Source organism: Myotis yumanensis, unplaced genomic scaffold, assembly GCF_028538775.1.
Source record: "Myotis yumanensis isolate MYYU_CA2020_CCGP unplaced genomic scaffold, mMyoYum1.0.hap1 SCAF_3, whole genome shotgun sequence".
Classification (NCBI taxonomy): Eukaryota; Metazoa; Chordata; class Mammalia; order Chiroptera; family Vespertilionidae; genus Myotis; species Myotis yumanensis.
The window spans coordinates 167,092,722-167,118,044 of record NW_027223754.1 but is presented as its reverse complement, the minus strand read 5'-3'; the positions used below and the strand labels follow the sequence as shown (position 1 = coordinate 167,118,044).

The window sequence follows — 25,323 nt, the reverse complement described above, 5'->3', positions numbered from 1 at the left end:
TTTGCTGTTGATGTGTTTTTCTCTGAGGAGTGTCAGCAATCAGAATAAATATTAAGTAAATGAGGTATAAGAAATTTCCCCAGGGTCTCGATCCACCAAATGCCAAGGATTCACGAGCCTGCTGTCACCAGACGCATGCCTGCAACCAAAGCTGACAGGGTAGGTGATGGGCTTGGTGCTTTCATCTCGGTGCCAGCCTTTGCGGCCCTCTGCCCAATAACAAAACAGCCTGCTCGACTTTGCCAGTGTTTCCACTTCCGTTTACATCACCATTCTCTGTGGCACCACTGTGGGCACGGAAGTGGCACCTGTCCAGGAGGCGGTGCAGTGCCAGGGGTTGGGGATGGGCAGAGCAGGGGCAGGCTGACCTGCATGGGCTGGATCTAGATCTAGCTACTTCGTAGCTGACTGGTCTGGGGCCAAACCCGACCTCTGGAAACCCTATCCCTCATTTCATATTCCTCATGGAGACAGTAATACCTACCCTACAGGGTGGTTTAAAAGGTAACAACTAATGGCCATAAGATGTCAGGAACATAAAGGAGGCTCCCAATAAAAGAGAGCAATCATTATTAGTGCTGATGTTGTAAAAAGAGTTAATACACTTAAAGTGCTCAGGACAGCGTGCTCGGTAAGTGTTCGTTATTTATTAATGTGATCCGAGGGAACCGGGGGTCTTGTCAATTTGGGATCTTCAGGCCTCACTGGGGTGATGCTGTGTATTTGGCTAATATGCCCGATTAAGAAAAGGCAAAAGGTTTGGTATCTTCAGGAGGATTTTGATACGATTTAACAGGTTAAATTCCCCCTATGAAAGGGAAGTGAAATTGGATGATCTGCGTCTGAGAAAGAGCAAGGACTGCGGGTTTGAGCACGGGGTGGAAGAAGGAAAGAACATACATGGGAAGATGAACTGGGAAGCCACAGGGGGATTTCACATCTGCGTGGAAGTAGAGGCTGCAGGAAGAGAAGTGGACTGAGCAGAGAGTGTGGAGGATAGAATTGACTTGGCTCCCGGAGGATGAAGGGAAGGGAGGAGTCACAGATGATCCTGCAGTCTCTGTCCTGGAGCAGTTGGGTGGAGAGGGACTTCCCTGACTGAATGGAGAAGCCAGGAGTAGATTGGATGCTGGCTTTGCCACAGGGTTTATTCAATCAGCAGCAAAGAGCTATTTTGTCATGTACTTTAAAACTACTCCATGATTTAACTAGCGCGCACCACCAAGAATAAGTCTATACATGGAAAATAACAGCCTTTTTCCTCATACTAATATATAAGGTGACTGAGTCCATAGTTATGCAACTCTTAAAAAATCATGACTAAGAAAATAGAATGCTGACGTATGATTCAAAGATGTGCAGTCATAGCTTAATTAAACTGGTAAACATCAGTCAGTGAAAGTAATTTTTATAGTTCTCCTTCATTTAGTTAAATGTCTTTCAGAGACTCAACAATGAAATATAATAAGGAAAGGAAGGCAACAAGGAAGTAACCGGTAACATCTTTGTAAATAATTTGAAAAAATATTTTAAAAGCTCGTATTTTACCAGAAGAATTCAATAGTGATGCACAATAGATTTTAAAAATAAATGATGCAATTTGGGTCAATCACTATATTTACAAAGCAAATATCCATCTGATAAAAGACTGGCCAGAAGCCACATTCACAGTGCTATTTTCAGTAAAATTTTAAAAATCCCTTTTCAGAAATAGAAGTGATTCCCAACATTGAATTATCATCATCTGCTTCTGTGATTTTCCCTCACTCACTGAGCTCCTAAACGCACAGGCCCTGTCTCACTCAACCTCAGGTTCTGGGTGCCAGCACTGTGCCTGGCCTGTGGAGGCACTCGGTGAGGTTTTATCTAAGGAAGCAAGGAAGGAAAAGCAGCAGGCACCAACACATTCAGCAGGTTCTGCCCCGCTAGACAAAGCAACTTCATTTCAGGAATTTAGTAATTAAAATTATTTATAATTTGGGAACTTATTCTTTATACATGTACTATAACCGAGTTACAGATAGCTTTGAATATAAAGAAAATTATTGCATCCATAATCCTACCATGCAAATACATGAAGGGTTGGCATTTTGGTTTTAGAAAAAAGTAATGTTACCACTGTTAGACTTAATTTCTAATGCCACTTACAAGCGTGCTTTTGGGGGGAAATATCATATTTTAAAAACTGACAGTGTTTTGGATAGTGCTTTCAAATATGACAAGGTGAGAAGAAAAACATAAGGCATGTTAAAGAGGAATTTTAAAAATGCAGATCATGAATGTGAAAAGGAAGGGAAGATTCTTTGCCACACTCTGATTAGGAGAGAGATGATGCTCCTAGAATATTTCTGGTTTAGGATGAAGGGTTTTTTATTTGCATAGTTTATGCTAACTTGGATTGAGGAAAGGAAAATGTTTTGCAATTAATAAATAGCTAAGTCACCTAACTGGTAAAACCAAACATAAATAGACTATCTGAGAGCTACTGGCCTTCCATTTGGCAAAGCTATGCTCTTATAAATGGGGTAATTGGGTGAATTTTAGAGAACTGGACAATGAATATTATCCAGTCTTTAAAAAGGAGGAAATTCTGCCCTAACCGGTTTGGCTCAGCGGATAGAGCATCGGACTGAAAAGGTCCCAGGTTTGATTCCAGTCAAGGGCATGTACCTTGGTTGCGGGCACAACCCCAGTAAGGGGTGTGCAGGAGGCAGCTGATCGATGTTTCTCTCTCATCGATGTTCCTAACTCTCTTTCCCTCTCCCTTCTTCTCTGTAAAAAATCAATATATTTTTTTTTTTTTTAAAAGGAGGAAATTCTGTCACATACTACCACATGGATGAACCTTGAAAACAACATGTTGCCCTGACTGGTTTGGCTCAGTGGATAGAGCGTCGGCCTGTGGACTGAAGGGTCCCAGGTTCAATTCCAGTCAAAGGCGTGTGCCTTGGTTGCGGGCACATCCCCTGTAGGGGGTGTGCAGGAGGCAGCTGATCGATGTTTCTAATTCTCCATCCCTCTCCCTTCCTCTCTATAAAAAAATCAATAAAATATATTTAAAAAAGAAAACAATATGTAAAGTGGAATAAGCCAATCACACAAAGACAAATACTGTATGATTTCCTTCTAGGTATCTAAAATAGACAATTCATAGAAATAGCAAGTAGAATAGTGGTTGCCAAGGGCTAGGGAGAGGGACAAAGGAAGAGTCATTGTTTAATGGATAGAGTTTCAGATCTGCAAGATGAAAACGTTCTAGAGATAGTTCAGAACAATGTGAATATACTTAACACTACTAAACATACACTTAAAAATGGTTAAGATGGTGATAAGGGGGAGAGAGAGAACTGGAATTAGAAATCTAAGCCAGTGATTTAGTCTTCTAATAAAATGTAGTATTATTCAGAGGTGAGGGACATTGTTAAATAATTCAAGGCCTTGCCGAAACCGGTTTGGCTCAGTGGATGGAGCGTCGGCCTGCGGACTGGGGGGGTCCCGGGTTCGATTCCGGTCGAGGGCGTGTGCCTGGGTTGCCAGCACATCCCCGTGGGGGATGTGCAGGGGGCAGCTGGTCGATGGTTCTCTCTCATCGATGTTTCTGCCTCTCTGTCTCTCTCCCTTCCTCTCTGTGGAAAATCAATAAAAATATATTTAAAAAAAATAATAATAATTCAAGGCCAGATTCTCCCAGGGTATTAAATTCTTTGTGAAGGGGCTATAACCCTCCCCACCCCACCCCACCCCTTGAAACTCATTAACTGTGGCTCTGGGACTATGGGACTCAGGAGGCTGGTTTTTGATCCAAGCTCGGTTGTTCGCTTGGCTGTGTGATTTGAGTGGCCACTTGACATCCCTGGGCCTCAGCTTGGCCTAAAGATGATCTGTCACCCCTCTCACTTTTAGAACCTGTTTCTGCAGGGATAGGAGCATACCAGTCCCAAGCGGTACCCATCCAACAAGGTACTTCTCAGTGTTTACATTTTATGCAATGGTAACCATTTAAAGTATATTTTTACATTGCTAAATTAGTAATATAATTTAGTAATTATTTTATATTACTAATGCATGGGTGTAAGTATACTAATTCCTAGAAGAAACTGAACATTTATTAACTGTATCACACTCTACTTAGTACTTTGCATATTCAATGTCCACAGCTGGAATTGGACCAGAGAGTATTAAGTAACTTTTCCAGCCACACAGCTCATGGGTTGCAAATTGGGTCTCTGAACTCAATTTTCTGCCTGCAAAGGTCATGCTCTGAACCCTAAGCTAAACTGGAGCAGAATATAGAATTTCCGTGAAACAAGAATTCTAAGAAAAGTTTGTAGAAAAGTTTAAGAGGTCTAACAGAGTGGGGTCTTTTATAAATTCACTTCTTGAATTCCATCCATCCTGGTGAAATCACCAATTTGGCTCTTTTTAAAAAAATATGCTTATTGATTTCAGAGAGGGAGAGGGAAAGAGAGAGATAGAAACCTCAATGATAAGAGAGAGTCATTGATCGGCTGCCTCCTGCATGCCCCCTATTGGGGATCAAGCCCACAACTCGGGCATGTGCCCTTGACCGGAATCGAACCCGGGACCCTTCAGTCCGTAGGCCAATGCTCTATCTACTGAGCCAAACCAGCTAGGGCAATTTGGCTCTTCTTAACCCATAACCTCCCAAGTCCCAACACCTCTAGCCTTGCTGCTCAATACCACAAAAGTGTACATGCACTGACTTAGTACAGAATGTAGTTCAGTTACTAAACTGAACTCGCTAGAAGTTTTAGTTCCGAGTGTCAAGTTTCTTACCATACTATCAGAGAAGTCTCTGTGCTCCAATAGAAACAAATCATTCATATGTGCTTAAGAGTGCTAAAGGCAAATGCTTAGAAGAGAAAGAATGAAAAATATGTAAACTGTTTCAAGTCAGAAAAGCAAGTAAAACACATATTGTTTTGTGATTTGCTGAATTTGGTCCTTCATCTTAAGGTGGCCAGGCATAGAACACAAACACACACCAGGTGGCTGAACTAAGTTTATTTACAAAGTAAATATTTAGTGGTCTGATTTCTGGCCCGCTTGAAGCACTCTGTTCCAAGAACATAAGAAAATTAAGTGTTCCTTGAAACAGAAAATGTGGATAAAATGACAATGGCCCTTTTAAAGATAAGTTTAAATTGATCTGTGACTGGAACTATTAAAGGGTTATTAATATTAAAGGAACATTATTTTTGCCCTTGTGGTTAGAATATTTTTTGCTATCTAATTAAAATATTTGGCTTTTCTGAGTTTGTTTTTAAATAAATTATGGCTTAAAATAAATTATAAATTTGTAATGGCTTAGTCACATGCATTAATAGAAACCAAAAGGTAAAACCCCAATCCTGAGTAAATGTAATTTCTGTCTACTCTGGTTTGGCACCCATGTGGCTGAAACAGATTAGAGAAAATCAAACATCCATTAAATAAGGGCTTCCAGCTTTATTTATTTATTTAAAATATATTTTATTGATTTTTTACAGAGAGGAAGGAAGAGAGATAGAGAGTTAGAAACATCGATGAGAGAGAAACATCGATCAGCTGCCTCCTGCACATCTCCTACTGGGGATGTGCCCACAACTCAGGTACATGCCCTTGACCAGAATCGAACCTGGGACCTTTCAGTCCGCAGGCCGATGCTCTATTCACTGAGCCAAACCGGTTTCAGCAGCTCCCAGCTTTAAGTGGGTCTCCATGCAGCTCAGTAACTACAGCCTCTCCCACCTCCTAGTCGACTATTTGACTATTTCCTATCTTCTTCTTGTTCCTCAAACCTCTAACCCCACCTTCCCGAGGTTCTCTCTCAGCTGGTGACCTTGACCTTTTTGCCTATTTCACCGACAAAGACAAAACAGAAAACCCCCCACAAGCTTGCACCTCTGCACCTACCCGTACACCAGCACTATGCTCCTGTGCTGTCTCCCCCATTTTCTCTGCTTTAGCTGCCCTGGCTCCCATCCAAGGTGAACCCCACCACTTGGGCACTGGATCCCACTCGTGTCACCACCTCAAAGACACTGCTCCAGCAATTTGCCCCTATTCCTCCTGCACGTCTGTTTCCCCTACTTACTGAATCATTCCCCTAAGCAGACAAACATGCTATTATTGTTCCCATCCTAAAAGAAAATAAAACCTTCTTAACCCCACTGCACCCTCCAGCTGACTTCTCATTCTCTGCTTCTCTTCATAGTAAAACTCTTGGAGGGCATTATTATCTCCAATTCTCCCATCCTCTCTGAACCATTCTGATCAGCCCTTGTCCTCATCACTCCACAAGGGCACCGATGTCTCACAGGATGCAATGGTCAAACATCCTTCTTGACCTATCAACTCTCTCTGACACAGACAATCCCTCCTGTGCATCCTCCCTTGAAACCCCTTTTCCTCTGGCTTCTGGAACTTCACACTCTCCTAGTTTTCTTCCTGTTTCACTGACTCTTCCTTCTCCCTTCTGTCTTTTCTACAGCCCTCTGCTCACCTTCCTGACCTCCACCACCCGGAGGGCCCCGGGGCTCAATTCACGGACCTCCTTTCTGCTCTAGCTTCACCTTCTCCTTTGGTGACAGCATCCAAACCAAATTGATATCTCCAGCTTCTCCCCTCAGCTCCAGGCTTGTCTATCCAAATCTCCATTCAACATCTCAATCAGATTGTGCCCAAGGCATCTCACATGCAACAAGCCCCAAACCTAACACTTGACCTCCACTCCCCGAACCTGTTTCTCCCAAATTTTCCCCATGTAAGTAAATGGCAACTTCATCCTTCCTGTTGTTCAGGCTCAAAACCCCAGAGCTAGCTAGCCTTGTCTCCTCTCCTTTCCTCACACCCACCTCTTCTCCCAGGCAAAGCCTATCACCTCTACTTTCCACATATATCCAGAATCAGACCACTTTTCATTCTTATGAAGGATATCACTCTTATGAAGGAAGGAAGAGAGAATAAAATATTTCAGAGAAATTTAGAATATCTGTACAGAATATTTCTGGTAGAGTAGACCAGAAGCCGATGACAGTATTGCTTCTAGAGCAGTGGTTCTCAACCTTCCTAATGCCCCGACCCTTTAATACAGTTCCTCCTGTTGTGGTGACCCAATTTCATTGTTACAAATTGAACATAATTAAAGCATAGTGATTAATCACAAAAACAATATGTAATTATATATGAGTTTTCCGATGGTCTTAGGCGACCCCTGTGAAAGGGTTGTTTGACCCCCAAAGGGGTCGCGACCCACAGGTTGAGAACCGCTGTTCTAGAGGGAAAAATGAGGGATTAGGGAACAAGAAAGGGAAGGGGGCGTACTTCTCACTCATACCCCTTGTACCTTTCGAAGTTTTGTGCCATGTACATTAAAAGCCTTCTAAAAATAAGCAAAATAATTTAAGAATGACGTAGTGGCAGTGGGCCCTGTCTGGCCTCCCACCGAGAGGCAGGGAAGATGACACTGGTCAGAAGGGCTCCAAGTCCCTGCACTGCTCCATGAAGCTTTCTGAGAGCCTCAGTTTCACCATCTGCAAAGGAAAGATAACAATTAGAGCTTGCCTCATTTTATGAAGGGGGATCTGCTATGAGATAGCACATTATAAGTAAGTGTAGAACATTATACATACACTAGAGGCCTTGTGCACGGATTCGTGCACATTGAAAGGAAATTAATTAGAAGGTGGCCGGCAGGGCAGGACTGGGTGAGACGGGCTGGACATGCTCTGGAGCCAAGTTTCTCGGTCCTTCCCCAGCCGGCTGCACCTGGGGTGGCGCTGGGGCTCGAAGGGCGTCTGCGGAGTGAGCAGGGTCCCTCCAGCAGGTGGGGTCCCTGGGCCTGGCCTGCAGGGATCTGGCCAAAACTGGCTCTCCCATGTCCCCCAAGGGGGTCCCAGAGTGCGAGAGGGCACTCTGCAAAGTTGTTGTCGCTCAGCAGCTCCTGCGTTGAGCATCTGCCCCCTAGTGGTCAGTGTGCATCATACCTACTGGCCAGTTGGCCAGTCACTTAGCCAGATAGATAGATAGATAGATAGATAGATAGATAGATAGATAGATAGATAGATATAGATAAGTTTTCACCATCCCTTAGGAAAAAGCCACGTTTGGTGGATAAGAAAGAAAGCCAGCACACTGAGCTATGGAACATATGGAGCCAGAATACCAATAGTAGAACTGTCTGCGTGTAGCGTAAGTTCTTGGAAGTAGGAAAATCAGTAGAAAATCTGTTGCTTGGTCTTAAACAACTTTATTTTAAATTTAGCTTGTGTAATCAAGATGATCATTTGCATTATTCCAGCTCCTGCCTTCTCTGGCCTTGTGAATGATTATGCAAATCTTAGTCCTGCCCCCCTAGATTGTTCTCTTATTCTCACAATGTACAGACTACCTGGAATCTAAAGGACTGGAAAGATTTGCAATTCACAGAAATGCTAGAATCAAATAATGGCAAAATTTCAAAGTTATGTAATAGAATGCTCTAAATTTTAAAATACTAAAGTTATCAGATGGGTTCTAGGTGAAGCCCTGCCTTGAGACACAATAATGATTGTATTAAAATTCATGAAAAAATGCAAAATAACTTGATTTATGGCTTTTGACGAGAGGATAAAAACAATGTGTAATGTGTGGAATTCATTTTTAAGCCACACATTGAGCATCAGTGAAGTAAAATAAAATAACATTTCCCAAGAAAAGACAACTATGTTTACTTTATAGGCCGGGATCCCTAAAGAGCAGAGTATTAAAAGACAAACGAAGCATGTAGGGCATGCATTTCAGGACTGTTTTTGGAATCTGTTACTCTTGTTTGTTTGTTATTTTATGCCATTCATGTACTAGCAATGGAGAAATGCTGCTTCCTGAAGTGTTTAAAACACCTATAGAAGGTTCACTACTTGCGAAAAACTTTTTTAGGGGTTTATTTCCTCATTTTTAAAAAATACGTTTCTTCCTCTTTCATCTTGGTTTTTGCAGAGGAGGTGATAATCCCCCTCATCCAAAGCATATCCTTTCAAAGAAAAAGAAAACAAAAGTTCCAAGCTGATCTACATCTAATCAATGAGAACACCACTTCCTGCCCCACCCCCACCCGCACCCTTCCAGTTACCACTTGGTTTCAAATGGAACAGGAGGAGGACTCAGAAAAGTGTTCTGAAGCTTTGGAGTGAGCTATTCTTCTACCCACAAGGCATTGGGAGGAGCACCACACAAAAGTACAGGATTATTACTATTAAAATTTAATTGGAAAAGGGAGTCATCTTCCTATCACTTCCCCATTTCTCACTTCCCCTTGCTTTCCCCTCACCATCTTTCCCTCCTTGCCCATTCTAGTCATTTTTTTCAACTGTGAACACACCACACAAGCTAGGGTAATAAGACCAAAGGGTCTGAGTTGTGGAAAAAAAAAAAAAAAAACCAAGAAAAAAACCCACAACAACAAAGAGTCCATAGAAGCTGCACCCAAACTACTGAGAAATATGAAATGAAAACAAGTTTAGAGTCAAATTCCAGGAAGATGCTGTATTTTGGGCTTACTAACCAATTTGTGTTTCATATTTACCAATGTCTAAAACTTCGGTCATTAGGCTTCCGCTTCCTAATGCGAGAGAATAAATGCTGACTCCGGTCATTTGCCCCAGATGCCACCGGAAATGGCATCCTTTCCCCTGAGGCTCGCTCACCAACGTAGCAGCACCCAGAGGTGAACTTGTGTGCCTTGTAGCCCAGGCTCGGAGCTCTCTCTCCAACCCGGCACTCTGATGGACAGCCGAGAGAGGAGTCTCTAGGAAAGAGATCTAGAATCAACCGAGAGGTACTTTTTACCTTTGTTGGCATCCTCATTCCTCGGGTACTTTCTGTAGGAAGGAATCACCATCCGAGCCCCTCCATCCCACCTCCACTTAACTGAACAGCCCCACAGAGACAACTGTTATTTCATAATAAGAAGGATTGATAGCAAAACTACTAAATCTCTAAAAATGTACAGCGAGAGGAAGCAGCAGGCTGCGAGGAGGAAAGGATGTGCAGCGTCTGGGGTACATGCTATCGTCTATGTTGTGGTTGACCACAAAGGCTTGGCATCAGTTTTGACTCCCAGCTCTGCTTTTGAGAAAATGGATGACCTTGGGCAGATGACGCAATCTGTCAAACTTCATTTTCGAGTGTGTAAAATGGAGGCGGGATAAGTACCAATTTCACAGGATTCTTAAGAGGAGTAGATAGGTAAGCGGGTAAAACATGTAACATACTGCCGGAGTGGGTACTAAATAATTACCACATAACAAGTTAAATTAGTGTTACTAAGTAATAAGTTAAATACCTCATTTACTGGAAATCTCCCTTAACTGCTTAATCCCATCCCCCCAAGAGTACTAAAGAGGCTCAGAAAAACCATAATTAACATTTGTAGAGGTGATGGAGCATTTCCTTTGGTTTCCACAGTTCACCCTTCAGTAGGGCAGTGCTGAAGGGAAGAAACAGGACTTGGGAAAAGCCTAGTGTCTGAAGTTAGTTCCTTGCATAATTTCCCCAGCATAGATTCTTTTTCTGTCTGCTTCCGCACCTCCTGGACCTTGTCCCTCCTCCTGTTCCCCGTCCCAGGGCTTGAAACTGGGGACATCCTCAGTCACGCTGCTAACCACACAGCAGTGGAAACCCACATCTTCCAGATCCTTCTTAGAAACAGTATGCGCAAGGAGCTAGGCAGACAGAGACTGACTCTTAAAATCCCAATTTTAAACTCAAAAACTTAAAAAAAAAGGCCTGGTCGGGTTGCTAAGTTGGTTGGAGTGTTGTCCCATGCACCCAGTGTTGCGGGTTCAATTCCAGGTCGGGGCACATTCCTAGGTTGTGAGTTTCCTGGTCGAGGTGTGTACAGGAGGCAACCGACTGGCATCTCTCTCTCTCTCTCTCTCTCTCTCTCTCTCTTTTTTTTCTGTGTGTTTCTAAACATATCAGATGAGGCTTAAAAAATAATAATAAAATAAATAAAAGAAAAAATTTTTTCCCCATAGAAATACTATTACACTTAGTATTCAGATACTACATTGTTAATAGTAACAACAATAAAATATCCATTTTAAAAGCTCTTTTGTGTAATCTCCTTAGAGGAGCAAAAGGATCATCTCTCCCGTTTAAGGGATGTAAACAGAGGTGACTTGAGCTGCAGAGGTGGCAGGAACCCCAGCCTGCTGACTCAGCCTAATGGTCACTGGTTAAATGGCCTTTGCGGCCATTCCTGGAGACAGAATTTTCAGAATCCAACCTGTGCATCAGCTGAAAGCAACTGAGTCATTATTAGCTCCAACATCACCCTTCCTTTTCAACCATGGGACTCTTTATTTAACTGCTGATTAGAATCTATAGTAGTCAGCATAAGTATACAAATATGACTTCAGGGCAGTGACTGAGCTTCCCATTGGCGCATGAATAGGAAGAAATGAGCTGTCAGAGGGATAAAAACGGCCCTCAGCTGACTTCATACCTGCTCTGCTTTCTCAGGGAAAACAGTTAAAGCTGGGCACAAAACATTGCTTTGCTTTGTTTTGTTTTCCTACAGAGAATAAAAAGAAAAACAGCATGCAAATATTTTTTTCTAGATAAGACTGTTCCCCCCCCCCCTCAAAATATCAACAAACATTTATAGCGAAGGTTAAAAGCTCAGGCTCTGGAGCCATATTTCCTCCTAAAGAAACAAAACCAAAAGATTCATAGTCAGACCAGCCCTGCCTTTCACTAGCTGAACAACCTTGGGCTCCGTACATAACCTCTCCGGGCCTCAGTTTACTCATCCATAACATGAAGACAGTAACAGCTCCCACCTCATCAGTCTGTGAGAATAAAATAGGCCTGGGTCAGAGTAAATGCTCAATGAATGAATGCTGACTACTCTGCATAAAACACCGAGCTGTGAGTGGCACAAGGATGGGTGAAACCCACTTTGGTGACCCAGGACTCAAGAGGGGGGTAGAAAGGCAAATGAGCATTTAAAAATAGTACAAAACGGAACCATGTGCTAAACAGAGGCATCTGTCAGAGGACGAGAGATGTTTCTGTCTGGGAAGACAGGGAGGGCTCGCAGACAGAACTGCACTTTAAACTGGGTCTTAAAGAAAGAGCGGAAGTTCAGTCGAGGAGGGGGACAGGGAACATTCAACGCTGAGTGGCAGAGCAGCATGAAGAGATGAGAAAAAGCCCAACTTATTCTGAAAAACATAAAATAAAAATACAACACTAACAATCACAGGTTCCACACTCCCCTGGCATTCTATGTCATTTGCAAAAGAACTTCATATGCCGAATGGATTATCATAAAAAGTCAGCTTGGTTTATTGAAGAACTTTGCTATACAAGGCAAGCAATAGGTAAGTTCTTAAGTTGTAGTCTGATCATACATGTTCACTGACAGTAAAAATCAAGCTGAAAGTCTTGTTAACTTTATGGGAATAAATAAAGTTTGTGATGAAATGTCCTAAAAAAGAAAAAAAGAAAAAGAAAAAGAAAAAGCCCTCTGAGAGTACACAGCTCCCTAATTCACCCACAGGCTTTGGGGCAGTGGTTCTCAACCTTCCTAATGCCACGACCCTTTAATACAGTTCCTCATGTGATGGTGACCGCCAACCATAAAATTATTTTCGTTGCTACTTCATAACTGTAATTTTGCTACTGTTATGAATCGTAATGTAAATAGCTGATATGCAGGATGTATTTTCATTGTTACAAACTGAACATAATTAAAGCATAGTGATTAATCCCAAAAACAATATGTAATTATATATGTGTTTTCTGATGGTCTTAGGCGATCCCTGTGAAAGGGTCATTCGACCCCCAAAGGGGTCGGGACCCACAGGTTGAGAACCGCTGCTTTGGGAAGATGCGCAGAAGGATCATAGCTTAGGTTAAAACACAAAGTTTACACATGCAACCACTGAAGCTATGCTCGCCTGTCAATGAAAGTGAAGATAGGAAATTTGAAAACACATAGAAAATAGAAATGCCATTTTAGAAAGTATTTCAATCAAACTAAGACCCTTTCTTAAGGATTAAGAGTAACTTGCAGAAAGTAAAAAAGTTAATCATAAAATCTAAGAGGTGAAATTGTTCGTTGTGTTCAGCTTCCCCCAAATACATCACACCATCCTCCTTCCTCAAGTGTATTTTCAAGAATTATGTCTTATTTTTCATTGTCAAGAAATAGCTGCCCTGCCCTCTATCCAGGCTATCATTCAATATCGTTTTGACGTTTTCGGAATAGTGGCAACAGCCACAGTCGTGAAAAATAAAAATGACTCCATTTCAGCAGTTCAGAAGCAGAATTCATTTCCACCAACTTATAGCCAATGTTTCAAGCATAAATTACACAGCAGCTCTCTGAAAATGCCGAGCAAGAAAATGCTGCCACCATTCCCACCGAGGACTGATACTTACCCTTAGGAAGAGCATTCAAAGATCACAAGAGAAATATCTTAGGAATTCAGCCACAGTTTGTTGGGAAGATAAATGGGCGTCTAGAGCATTTAGAAGTGATAAGAGGCCCACACACACTGGCCTACTCCCGCCCCCCCCCCACCCCCCCTCCTTGGAACTTTATTGCACTTACCTGGGTATGTCTGGAACTCAGGAGACATGTCCTGGCTAGCTAAATTTATTGAACACTTAAAAACGTGGCAGACCTCATGCTGATGATTTTAGATCTGTTCATTTAACCCTCACCTCTTGAGAAATCCCTAGGGTAGTTCCCATTTTGTGGAGGAGGAATCTTTAGGGCTTAACCCGCCCAAGGGCCCAGAGGCTGGTGACTAGTGGAGCCGGATAGAAACCCCGGGGGCTGGCTGCAGGGCCCACCCCCTCAGCGGCACTGCTTTATGGCCTCCAGTTGGAGCCATCTGCATACGAATGGTAATAGATAAGGGGACCACATATTTTGTTTGCATCTAAACTGGGATGTGGGGTGGAGGGGTGGGGGGACGGTATCTATTATGCTGGGAAAACTAGGCTAAACCAGAACCATTTGCGGCCACCTTATGGATGGGTGCTAGGAAAGTGGGTGAATTTACCGAGGGAAAGAATGCTGACGGAAAGAAGGAAGAAGTCGAACACTGGGCCTTGAGAAAGACCAACGTTTGGGGAATTGCTGGAAAAAGAGAAGTCACAGAGGATCCGGGAAAGTGGGCGAGGAGAGGAGGGTGGCAGACTCTCCAGCAGTTTTTCTGAGGGCCGTGATCGCCGGTGGTCCAGCCTCTGGAGCTGTGAATGCTGCGGATTCGACAAGGACCAAGAAATGGCCATTGAAAGGAGCAACATGAAATCAATGGTGACTTACTGACAAACATCTCTTTGGTTTGATGGACTTGGAAGCCAAATTAAAGTAATAATAATAAAAAAAAAAAGAGTGAGTGGGAGGTGAGGACCCAGGAGGCAGCCAGTGCAAACTACTCTTTTAAGTAAGAAGTGACCTTGAAGGGGAGGCCAAAGATAGGACTGTCCTGGAGGTGGAGTCCAAGAAGTTTCCTCTCTTTCTTGAAGAAAGATACTGGAATGTATCTAAAGCTGCCGGCAGGAGCCAGGCTGAGTAGCCTGAAGGAGTGGAATGCTTAACTACCCCCTCTCCGGGGACATCCAGGAGCAGTTCCTGAGGAGGTCTGAGGACGGCCACCTGAGCGAGGATTCCCGCTCCGTCTGAGGAGGTACCACTCTGCCTCTGCGGGAGGGAGGACGGTTGGGGAGAGGGAACAAAGCGAGGTGCTTGCTGTCTGTAGACTCGGGTTTCGTCTCTCGAGTCCCAGCCGGGAGCAGTTCCTGTGGCCGAGGTTTCACGGTGTTGAACGCACGGCAGGGCCTGTCCTTAGGCCCCTGATAGACATTGCCGTGACCTCTTTTCATCTTCACTATTTGTCAGTGAGGTTGGTGATAATACTCCTGTTTGATGCCAACGAAAACTGGCTCAGAATGTTGGGCAGCCAACCAAAGAGCACACAGCTGTTCAGGGCCAGAGTTCAAGCCTGACTCCAGTGTTTCCTGGAAGCGAAAGCCAGGGCATTGCCTATTCTCTAACATTTATGTTATCGAGTCATAGGAAGGAAGTTAGCAAATGTAGTTTCATTAATGGTTTAGACCAGTGGTTCTCAACCTTCCTAATGCCGCGACCCTTTAATACAGTTCCTCATGTTGTGGTGACCCCCAATTTCATTGTTACAAATTGAACATTATTAAAGCATAGTGACTAATCACAAAAACAATATGTAATTATATATGTGTTTTCCGATGGTCTTAGGTGACCCCAGACCCACAGGTTGAGAACCGCTGGTTTAGACCATAATGTGGACGTTTGTCATAAGCCAGGGTCCTCAAACTACGGCCCGCGGGCCACATGCAAATACAAATATTGTATTTGTTCCCGTTTTGTTTTTTTACTTCAAAATAAGATATGTGCAGTGTGCATAGGAATTTGTTCATAGTGTTGTTGTTTTTTAAACTATAGTCCGGCCCTCCAACGGTCTGAGGGACAGTGTACTGGCCCCCTGTTTAAAAAGTTTGAGGACCCCTGGTCATAAGCAGTACATGACCGATATCATGTTATTTATGTGAATTGATTTGATTTTTTTCATTTTAAGGAAGAAATCCTTTTGTTAGAAGTTTTTTTTTTTTAAATGGGGCTATTTATTCAAGGATGCCTAGTTTTATCTTTTGTTTTTATAGAAGTTACTCGTATATGAGGTCTCATGAACCCACTTCATTCATAAAGGATTCCTCCTGCTTTTATTTCTATAGTCCATAGGACATTTTAAAAAATTATAGATTGATTTGAATGAGAGAGAAAGAGCAACAGTGAGTTGTTGTTCCACTTATTTATGCATTCATTGGTTGATTCTTATATGTGCCCTGACGGGACCAGACCTGCAGCCTTGGTGTATCAGGACGACACACTGAGCTACCTAGTCTAGGCGAAACTTTTGTATTAGATTATTACTGTGGGAACAATATATTGCCTTAAGGATTTTTAGACTCTTAAAGTGTATACAGTTCTTCTGTTGATTTTTTTTTTTATTGCAAAAGGGTTAAAAGTTTAAAACTGTAGCCTGATAGGGGGATACAAATTGAATATGTCCATGATTCCTGCCTCTACAAGAAACACTGGTGGTTACATGGAGCCCAGTTTGAAGATCACTGCTGCAGTTTCAATTGTCCATTTATGTCATATATATCTGATATTTTAAATATATTTTTATTGATTTCAGAGAGGAAGGGAAAGGAAGTGATAGAAACATCAATGATGAGAGAATCATTGATTGGGTGCCTCCTGCATGCCCCCCACTGGGGATCGAGCCCGAAACCCAACCAGGAATTGAACCATGACCTCCTGGTTCATAGGTTGAACCTCAGCCACTGAGCCACACTGGCAGGGCTATATCTGAGATTTTAAATGTGCTTGAGGACCGACTGAACAGCCAACATAGAAATATGGGCCTTACGCTGGGGTAGGACTGGGTAACTTAGGGGTGGGGTAGAGGAGCCATGATAGTTGTTGGAGGTGTGGGTCAGATTTGCAGAATGACAACTGTGGCAACCACAGATAGACACAGGTGTTCTCCAAATTTTTGCTGAATTACTTAATGGGCTGAAGAACGGAAGCCTGTTTTAGAGATGAGGTTATTGAGGGTAGAGGATTGAAATCTGTCTTTCCAATGGCTTTCGGAAAGTTTTTCTGTTGCATTATTTAACATGGTATCTCTCAGTACTTTTATGTATTTTTAAATATTTGCTCCTAAAACCACTTTTTAGGATAGTAGGCCTGAATTATTTCCCCCATTTTCAGGTTATATAGAGGAGTGAATATTAGCCTACTTGCCCCAAATCAACCCCCAACCCACAGGCCATTCATTAAGCTTTCCCAAAGAGCAGTTTGAATTGTTCACTACTTTTTTCTTCTGAAAACTTTATATGTGTGTCACTGCATGGGTGTTAATCAAAGTACAAGGTGGGTATCAGTTACACACGTCATCCTCAGGGGTGTTACGCAGGGTAAGTCTTATCTATGTCTCACACACACACACACACACAGGGAGGTGGCTACCTAAGTAAGTGGTCAAGTCTCACCCTTAATATGTCACTCTGAAAGTTCATCCTAAAATTACAAACTTATAAATAGAAAATTATTATTATTACAATATGACATGCAATTTAATGTTTGACAAGTTTAACTTCCACTTAGAAAGCTGAGCAAATGTCAAGACATAGCTAAGTTGTAGAGTTAAGTTAATGAAAAATAATTATTTTCTTATTTGTGTCTTCTATTCCGTACAATTTAAGGGAATCTTGGAGAGTTCAAAGTATTGATTTGATCACCAAAAATTCAGTTGGAAGGAAATGAACTATTTATATTCCCAGTATAATACTTCATTAAGATGGTTAGTCCTATGCAAGAAACCTCTAAACTAGTTACAAGTACTTCCTACAACTAACCAATTGAAACAACATCCTAATTGTTGGTGATTACCTCTGTGATTTAAGACTTCGCTGCAGGGTCTCTGAAGCTACTGCCCTATTAAATGTCACTCTTCCTGTAATAAAGATCAATAAGAAAAGAAAAAAATTAGCCTAATTTCTACAACACATTGATTAATGGGAAACAAATGCTATGTGTTTGGTTTGTAATAGTTATAAAGCAATAGTCAATAATTTACAAGCCATGGCGTATGAAGCAATTAAAAAATTAATTATCCCCAGAAATCTAAGCAAGATACTTGAAAGTAATTTATTACAGTAGCAGCCACTATTTTTTAAAAATATATTTCTTTGTTGATTTCAGAGAGGAAGGGAGAAAGAGAGAGAGAGATAGAAACAACAATGACGAGAGAGAATCATGGATCGGCTGCCTACTGCACGCCCCACACTGGGGACCGAGCCCGCAACCCAGGCATGCGCCCTTGGCCGGAACCGAAGACTGACCCCAGACCCACAGGGGTCAGTCCACAGACTGACGCCCTATCCACTGAGCCAAGCCGGCTAGGGCTAGCAGCCACTATTAATGCATCTTTCTGTTAGAGCCTTATCTAAAAGCCAAATTTTACTTTGAAAACAGAAAATCATGACACTGCTTATAATTATGACTTGAGGAATTACCATGAAACTCTTTAAAAACTGGTTTTCATTCAAATTGGAATCCCAGATTGCAATGATCATCGGTATACCTTCCCTCTCCCCTTGACCTTTCCTACAGGCTTTGGTGCTTCGTTTTCATGCATCAATTTTAGCTACTAGCCCCTTCTTTGACATTTTTACATATCCATTTTCACACCACTCCTCTTGAGTAAAGAGACTGCATTTTTATACCTACTCCTTCCACCTAGCACAATATCTGGTTCTCAGTGATCCTTATTGAGTGAATGAATGAATGCACGAGGCACTCTATCTATAACATAGGTCCCGAAAGTAATTAGTGAGTTTAGCAAATTTGAAGCAAGAAGCCTGGGCTAAAAAGACCATTGATCTGTTTTCAAATTCTTTTTTTTCAGTTTTATAAGTAGAGCTTTGAAAATGGAAGTAACCAACTGTTTTTAAGATGAGAGAGAGGATTTAGGTCTCCAAATTATTCTCTACTTCACCCCTTCCCCTCAGAGAGTCCCCCCTCCTTTTTTTGATTGGTTTTGTTTTTAATGTTTGGCTTCTTAGCTGAAAGGATTCTTCCCCACAACAGTGTTCCTACGGGTGTCTGATTTGTTAATCCTGTTCCAGTTGTGACACTCTTATCAAGAATTTCATGAATTTCCTTTTAGTTTTTGGCTTCTAACTGGAATGCTTCTTCCCAGTCATTTCCCCTCCCCTTCTTTTCTACAGTCCTATCTGCATGTTCCACTGCAGAAGAACAATACATTCTTAGATGGGCATTTCTGCCTGGTTTTTGGCTCTGAGCCCTTGGAGCAGCATCTGGGTGGGTTACGTTCCCTGCTCAGGATACCGAGCAGCCCAGGAGTCTGTAGAATTTTGCTTTGGTTATTCTAAAATCCAGATCTTTTAATTTTTGCATGTCTCTTGTTCGCGATTATAGTATGGGATGAGAAAAATATACATTTAAAAAAATATATATTTTTTATTGATTCCAGAGAGGAAGGGAGAAGGAAAGAGTGCTAGAAACATCAATGATGAAAGAAAATTATTGATCGGCTGCCTCCTGCATGCCCCACACTGGAGATCAAGCCCACAACCTGGGCATGTGCCCCGACCGGGATTGAACCGTGACCTCCTGGTTCATAGGTCCATGCTCAACCACTGAGCCACTCTGGCCTTATTTACACTCCCTGCTCTACTTCCACCCTCACTCCCCTTGCCCTCCCCCAACACACACACAGCTAAGTACACATGGACGATCTCTCCTGAGCTGGCAGAGTAAATGGTTGCCTGCCTATGCATGGAGCCACATCAAAAGACCCTTCTCCTATCTCATCTCCCTGATATGAGCCAAGCTTTAGCATTCGGACTGACCTGCAGGGGGTTCTGATCAAAAGGAGGTCTCCTACTGAGACAGATTTAGGAGTCGGTGGCGGTGGCGTTAAGTCTTAGCTCCATCACATCACATCAATATCCTTCCCTATAAAAGGTGAATACTAAGAGTTATCTTATAAATAGGATAACATTTGTAGAGTACTTAACATCCATTAATTTTGTTTTATTCAAAATCTTTTACTTGCATCTTCTCATTTGACCTTTACAGAACCCTGCTAGACATGCAGCAGAAAAACTATAATCCCCTTTTTACAGATGGTTAACCTGGTGTTCTGAAACTTTCTCAGTAATAATAGTAACTCTTATTGATGCTTACTACTTGTCAGGCATTGTTCTAAACACTACGTTTAATCCTCACATCAGATCTATGAAGTGGCTACTAAAAACTGGGAAAATTAAGGCAGAAAAGGGCTAAGTAACTTGCCTCAGGTTAGAGCCAGCAAATAGAAGAGTTGGGATTGAAACCTAGAGAGCTTGGCTTCAAAAACAGTGCTCTTCACCACTATACGATTGCCCAGTGCTTTTAAAGTCGTGGATTTGACTCACATCTATGAGTCCAAGTCTTAAGGCTCTTTACATCCTGAGAAAGAATTCATTAGAGTCTAGCTCAGCCGTGGGCAAACTATGGCCCTCGGGCCGGATCCGGCCTTTTGAAATGAATAAAACTAAAAAAAAAAAAGACTGTACCCTTTTATGTAATGATGTTTACTTTGAATTTATATTAGTTCACACAAACACTCCATCCATGCTTTTGTTCCGGCCCTCCGGTCCAGTTTAAGAACCAATTGTGGCCCTCGAGGCAAAAGTTTGCCCACCCCTGGTCTAGCGGCTCTCAACCTGTGGGTTGCGACCTCTTTGGGGGTCGAACGACCCTTTCACAGGGGTCGCCTAAGACCATCGGAAAACATATATAATTACATATTGTTTTTGTGATTAATCACTATGCTTTATGTTCAGTTTGTAACAATGAAAATACATCCTGCATATCAGCTATTTACATTACGATTCATAACAGTAGCAAAATTATAGTTATGAAGTAGCAAAGAAAATAATTTTATGCTTGGCGGTCACCACCACATGAGGAACTGTATTAAAGGGTCACGTCATTAGGAAGGTTGAGAACCACTGCATTAGACCATACAAGCAAAATAGCACTGAAGGAGACAGACTAGGTTATCAGATCTGCCAACCTTGGGAAGAGAACTCTAATGGCTGGGGCTGATGTTCCATCCCCTAGGGCAGTGGTCGGCAAACTCATTAGTCAACAGAGCCAAATATCAACTGTTGTGGCCAAAGGTAAACTGAGTGGGAGGTGAAAGGATTAAGGAAAGACAGATAAGAGAATGATAGCTGGGTCTCAGGTGGGTCGCTGCTCCCTGATGAGGAGACAACGCCAGCACCCACAAGCCGTGTCTTTATTTTATAGCAGATGCCACGAGGCAAAGTAGGGGCATGATCAAGTTGTTTACAGCATTCTCGTGAGTTTCAGCCTCACTCAACTACATGCACCTGAACTCTAGCACAAGGCACGTGGGGCCACGTGTTTGGACCGTAGGTTCAAGCTTACAACCACAGCCGTTGGCTATGATTGTGCTGGGAGGGCCCTGCCCTTCCACCTGGGACTTGCACGTGGCTATGAGAGGACCCTGCCCTTTCATTAGTCTGAGGCTTGAACCTGGCCAAAACACTGTAGCCGTGCCCCACAATCAACAGTACAACGATTGAAATTTCTTTTGAGAGCCAAATTTTTTAAACTTAAACTATATAAGTAGGTACATTGTTATTAACTTAATTAGGGTACTCCTAAGGCTTAGAAGAGCCACACTCAAGGGGCCAAAGAGCTGCATGTGGGTCGCGAGCCGCAGTTTGCCGACCACAGTCTTAGGGCAACTCTTATGTTCTACCCATTTTCGTGGTTTTATTTTTGTACTTGTACCCATTTAAAACCACAAATAGTATAGCTTTTAAAAACCGAATGTGGCATTTAATAATAGCTATCCACCCACACCTATTAAAATGTTTACTAATACAGAAAAGCCTACAAATACCACCTACTGGGTTTTAACAGGTTCTGTGTGAGTGGGTGATGCACTGGGTACCATCTCCCTCCCCACTTGAGAGTTGTTAATAGTATTGATCTGTGTTTCTACCTTTTATTCATTGGTAGATATGGTTGTAAATGCCAGCTTGAAATAAACTTCATCCAAAGTTCTAAAGATGAATTTCACAACTTTCAACATTTTATTCAACGTGCTGGGGAGGAAAAACTTCCTCTACCTCTGAGGTTGAATTTTTGGGGCCCTGTGATTAAGCTAACAAAAGACAGGTTAGCAGGAGAAAAGGCACACCGTTTTTATTAATATTTACGTGCACCAGAGTTCATAGAAAAGAAGTGAAACTCAAAGAAGCAGTTAAATTCAGGGGCTTACAGACCATTTTAACCAAGGAAAAAGGGCTTGGGCTTCAGGGATGATGACTGTGGGGAAGTGACTAGTGTGAGAAATGGCTCACCTGCCCACATTTCAGGTGATGGACTAGGAAACAGAAGCATGAGATTTTTAATAACACTCTCAAGAGCAGGCGCCCATTTTACAGGATCACATGTAGGGCAAGGACCATCGCCTATTTATTTGGACCCTCCTCCAGTTCCTCGTTGGCTGAGGACTATTTGATCACCTATTTCCTAATAGGTCGCCTAGGGATTGCCGTCTCCCATTGGGTTATCTGAAAAAAATGGGCTGGGGCCTTCTCTAGTCACCTCTGGGACGCGTGCTACCACGTGTACAGTTCTCCTCCTCTCTCCCCACCCCCACATCCTGTTTGCTCCGGGGAAATTGAGCAGCAGCCACCTGGCCACATGCTGTTCCTTTTCTATGAAGATAAATCAGGCATGTTTCTGACACTAGGAAATATATGGAGAAACCACACCCGGCCTTCTTTCTTCGCTCTTCTCTCTGGGTGGGGGAGGGGCACCTTCCTCAAAGGGGAATTTATACACTGCTTTTAGGCAGATAAGGTGAGTGCAGAGAACTCTTCTTGTGTCTGTTGATTCTTGTTGCCTTCAGCTCAAAATCATCCTTATGACATACTGTCATGTTTGGGGGTGGCATATTCGCTCTTCAAATGGAAAGCAAAGAATATTGCAGCGGAAACATTCTTTCCAATGTTATCTCTTTTGTACAAGACCTATTGGCACATGTACTCTTATTTTCTGTTGCATTCCATTGAATTCTTTTTAAGTCACTAAAAAGTATGTTTTCAAAAGGGGAAGGCAATTCCTCTGTAATCCTATTATTTAAAATGTTTTGCATACTTTCTTTCAATGTTATCTATGCGTATCTGTTTCCTACAGTTTCAGTGATGTGGGGCACACGTGGTCTGTAAATTCCTCAACATATCACACACATTCTCCATGTTCTTGCTTACTCACACTCATTATTTAGCAGCTGCGGTTTGCCTATCCATTCTCCAGTTGTCAGACATCTGGGCTGCCTTCCCAGTGGCAGTTTGCACCTCCAGCAGGGGGGAGGGCGGGGCGAGTTGGCCCCTCCTGTCTAGGTGGAACGGGGCCTTTAAACAGCCACAGGCAGTTCAGAGGTCAAGTCCCAAGCCTCCGCCAGGCCCAGCAGGGCTTCTGGCTCCAGGCTCCTTTCTTGCTCTCTCTCCCCACTCCCAGCCTTAAGGTGGTGGAGTCCCAGCCTTAAGGTGGTGGAGTTCCGCCCTGTGGGTTTCCCAGGCCAAGACTTCATTCCTGGCCCCAGTCCTACCCACACAGAGGGTGCCTGCCCAAGGTGGGATCCTCCCAGCTGCTCTCTCCTTCTGTCCTAGCTCTCTGCAGACCCACCCGCGTGCAAGAAAGGAGCTGGGCCCCGGGACCTGGGCATCATGGCCCAGCTGCAGTCCTCTGAAGTGCAGCAGCTGCTCCACAACAAGTTCGTCGTCATCCTGGGAGACTCCATCCAGAGGTCCGTGTACAAGGACCTGGTGCTCCTGCTACAGAAGGATTGCCTGCTCACTTTCGACCAGCTCAAGGTCAAGGGGGAGCTGAGCTTCGAACAGGACAAGCTGGTGGAAGGAGGCAAGAAGGATATCATGACCAACAGCACCGACTACCGCGAGGTCCGCGAGTTCTGCACCGGCCACCACCTGGTGCGCTTCTACTTCCTCACACGCGTGTACAATGAGTATGTCCGGGCCGTGTTGGAAGAGCTGCGGTCCCACGAGCACACCCCGGACCTGGTCGTCATGAACTCCTGTCTCTGGGACATCTCCAGGTATGGGCAGGACTGCTTTAGCAGCTACCGGGCGAACCTGGACAACCTGTTCCGGCACCTGGGCCAGGTGCTGCCAAAGTCATGCCTCCTGGTGTGGAACACGGCCATGCCCCTGGGCAGGAAGGTCACTGGGGGCTTCCTCCCGGAAGAGCAGCCGGCCGTTTCCTCTGCCCGGATTAAAAAGGTGATCGAAGCCAACTTCTACAGCTATGTCGAGGCGAAGAACCACAATTTAGATGTGTTGGACTTGCATTTCCACTTCCGCCACGCGGAGATGCACCGGCACGGAGACGGGGTGCATTGGAACCATCTCGCGCACCGACGCCTCTCCCAGCTGCTGCTGGCCCATGTGGCCGACGCTTGGGGTGTGGAGCTGCCTCACCGCCCGCCAGTGGGCCAGTGGATCAAGTGTGACCCTGCAAGGGGCAGATCTAAACAGAGACTTGAAAGGCAGTCCCAGAGCAGCAGAAACCTAAGGGCCTTACCCGCACCCGCATCGTTGCCTCCTCCCAGGCACAGCCCCCTGCTGCCACTCCCAGCTCCCCGCCCATCCCTGTCCCCACTCCTGCCCTCACCGCCTCTTCCCATTCCCTGTCACCCGGCCATGCACCCCCAGGTCTTGCTCTGTCCCCAAGATAACTATTTTTCCTCAGACCAACCTTTCCAGTCTGGTCAATTCTTCTTCAGCAATTTCCATTCTCCCCAGACAGGATTTGACTTAGGAAATGACTTTGTGTTTGATCCCCAGCCGCCAAGGGCCCCCTTCCCTACACCCTATTATCAGCAGCCCGCCCCTGTGGTTCATAGGGGTTTTCCCCGGAGTCTACCTCCTGGCCCTTATATGCCCTGGAGACAGCTGCCCAAACTTTACAGGAGGCAAGCCCGAGGCTACCCAGAGCCAAGGCCTCATTAGACTGACTTGTGCCTTTTTCCTCCTCACGGACATGGACTTGACAGATCGTCTGACTGTTGCCTAAACTGACTGATCTTGTTAACAGAAGCCGTTGATCCATATTGGGCTTCTTATGGTTCTTTGCTGTTACCAGTTGTTAGCTATGGCCCCTTCCTCCGTGCTCTGGGGGTGACCACGTGTTATTCCTGCCTCCCCACCCTCTGTTCTCTTTGTCTTTTTGTAAACACAAAATTGAAATTAAAAAGTTGTTTCACAAAAGTAGTTGTGGGTTTTGTGTGTGTCGATATGTAATGGTGCCTCTTCCTTCCATTAAACAATTAGCTTTGTAAGAGCAAAGGGGATATCTGCTGAATGAATGGTCATGGCATCTTAATAAACTGCTCAAAGTGAATTTGCCTAAATAATCCTGATTGTTTCCATGAAATGGATTGGGTATAAATGAACTAACTTTTTGTGATCCTATTTTCCAGAGTTCTTAAAGAATCATTGTATTTTAGAACTGAGGAACTAAAGACATAAAATGTAACTACCATTTACAAACAAGGAAACTGAGGCCAGAAAGGTGAGTTAATTGTTCTAGATCACATAGGAAATCACTCCTCTACTGGCCTTTCCTAGTTTATACTGGTT

The 25,323-nt window shown here is 43.5% G+C and overlaps 1 protein-coding gene across 4 annotated transcripts in view; it reads left to right on the top strand.

Annotated features, from left to right (window-relative positions):
- PCED1B (PC-esterase domain containing 1B) overlaps positions 1–24,921 on the top strand; it is a 140,190-nt gene extending 115,269 nt beyond the window's left edge. For 3 of the 4 annotated variants that reach the window (XM_070410365.1, XM_070410364.1, XM_070410366.1), the window contains one exon: positions 23,335–24,921. In XM_070410365.1, coding sequence (XP_070266466.1) covers positions 23,335–24,693 — 1,359 coding nt within the window. In that variant the 3' untranslated portion in view covers positions 24,694–24,921. Of the gene's footprint in view, positions 1–13,990; positions 14,691–23,334 lie in introns of those variants that run through there. The other variant, XM_070410367.1, reaches the window with a different exon arrangement.
- Positions 24,922–25,323: the final 402 nt, after the last annotated feature.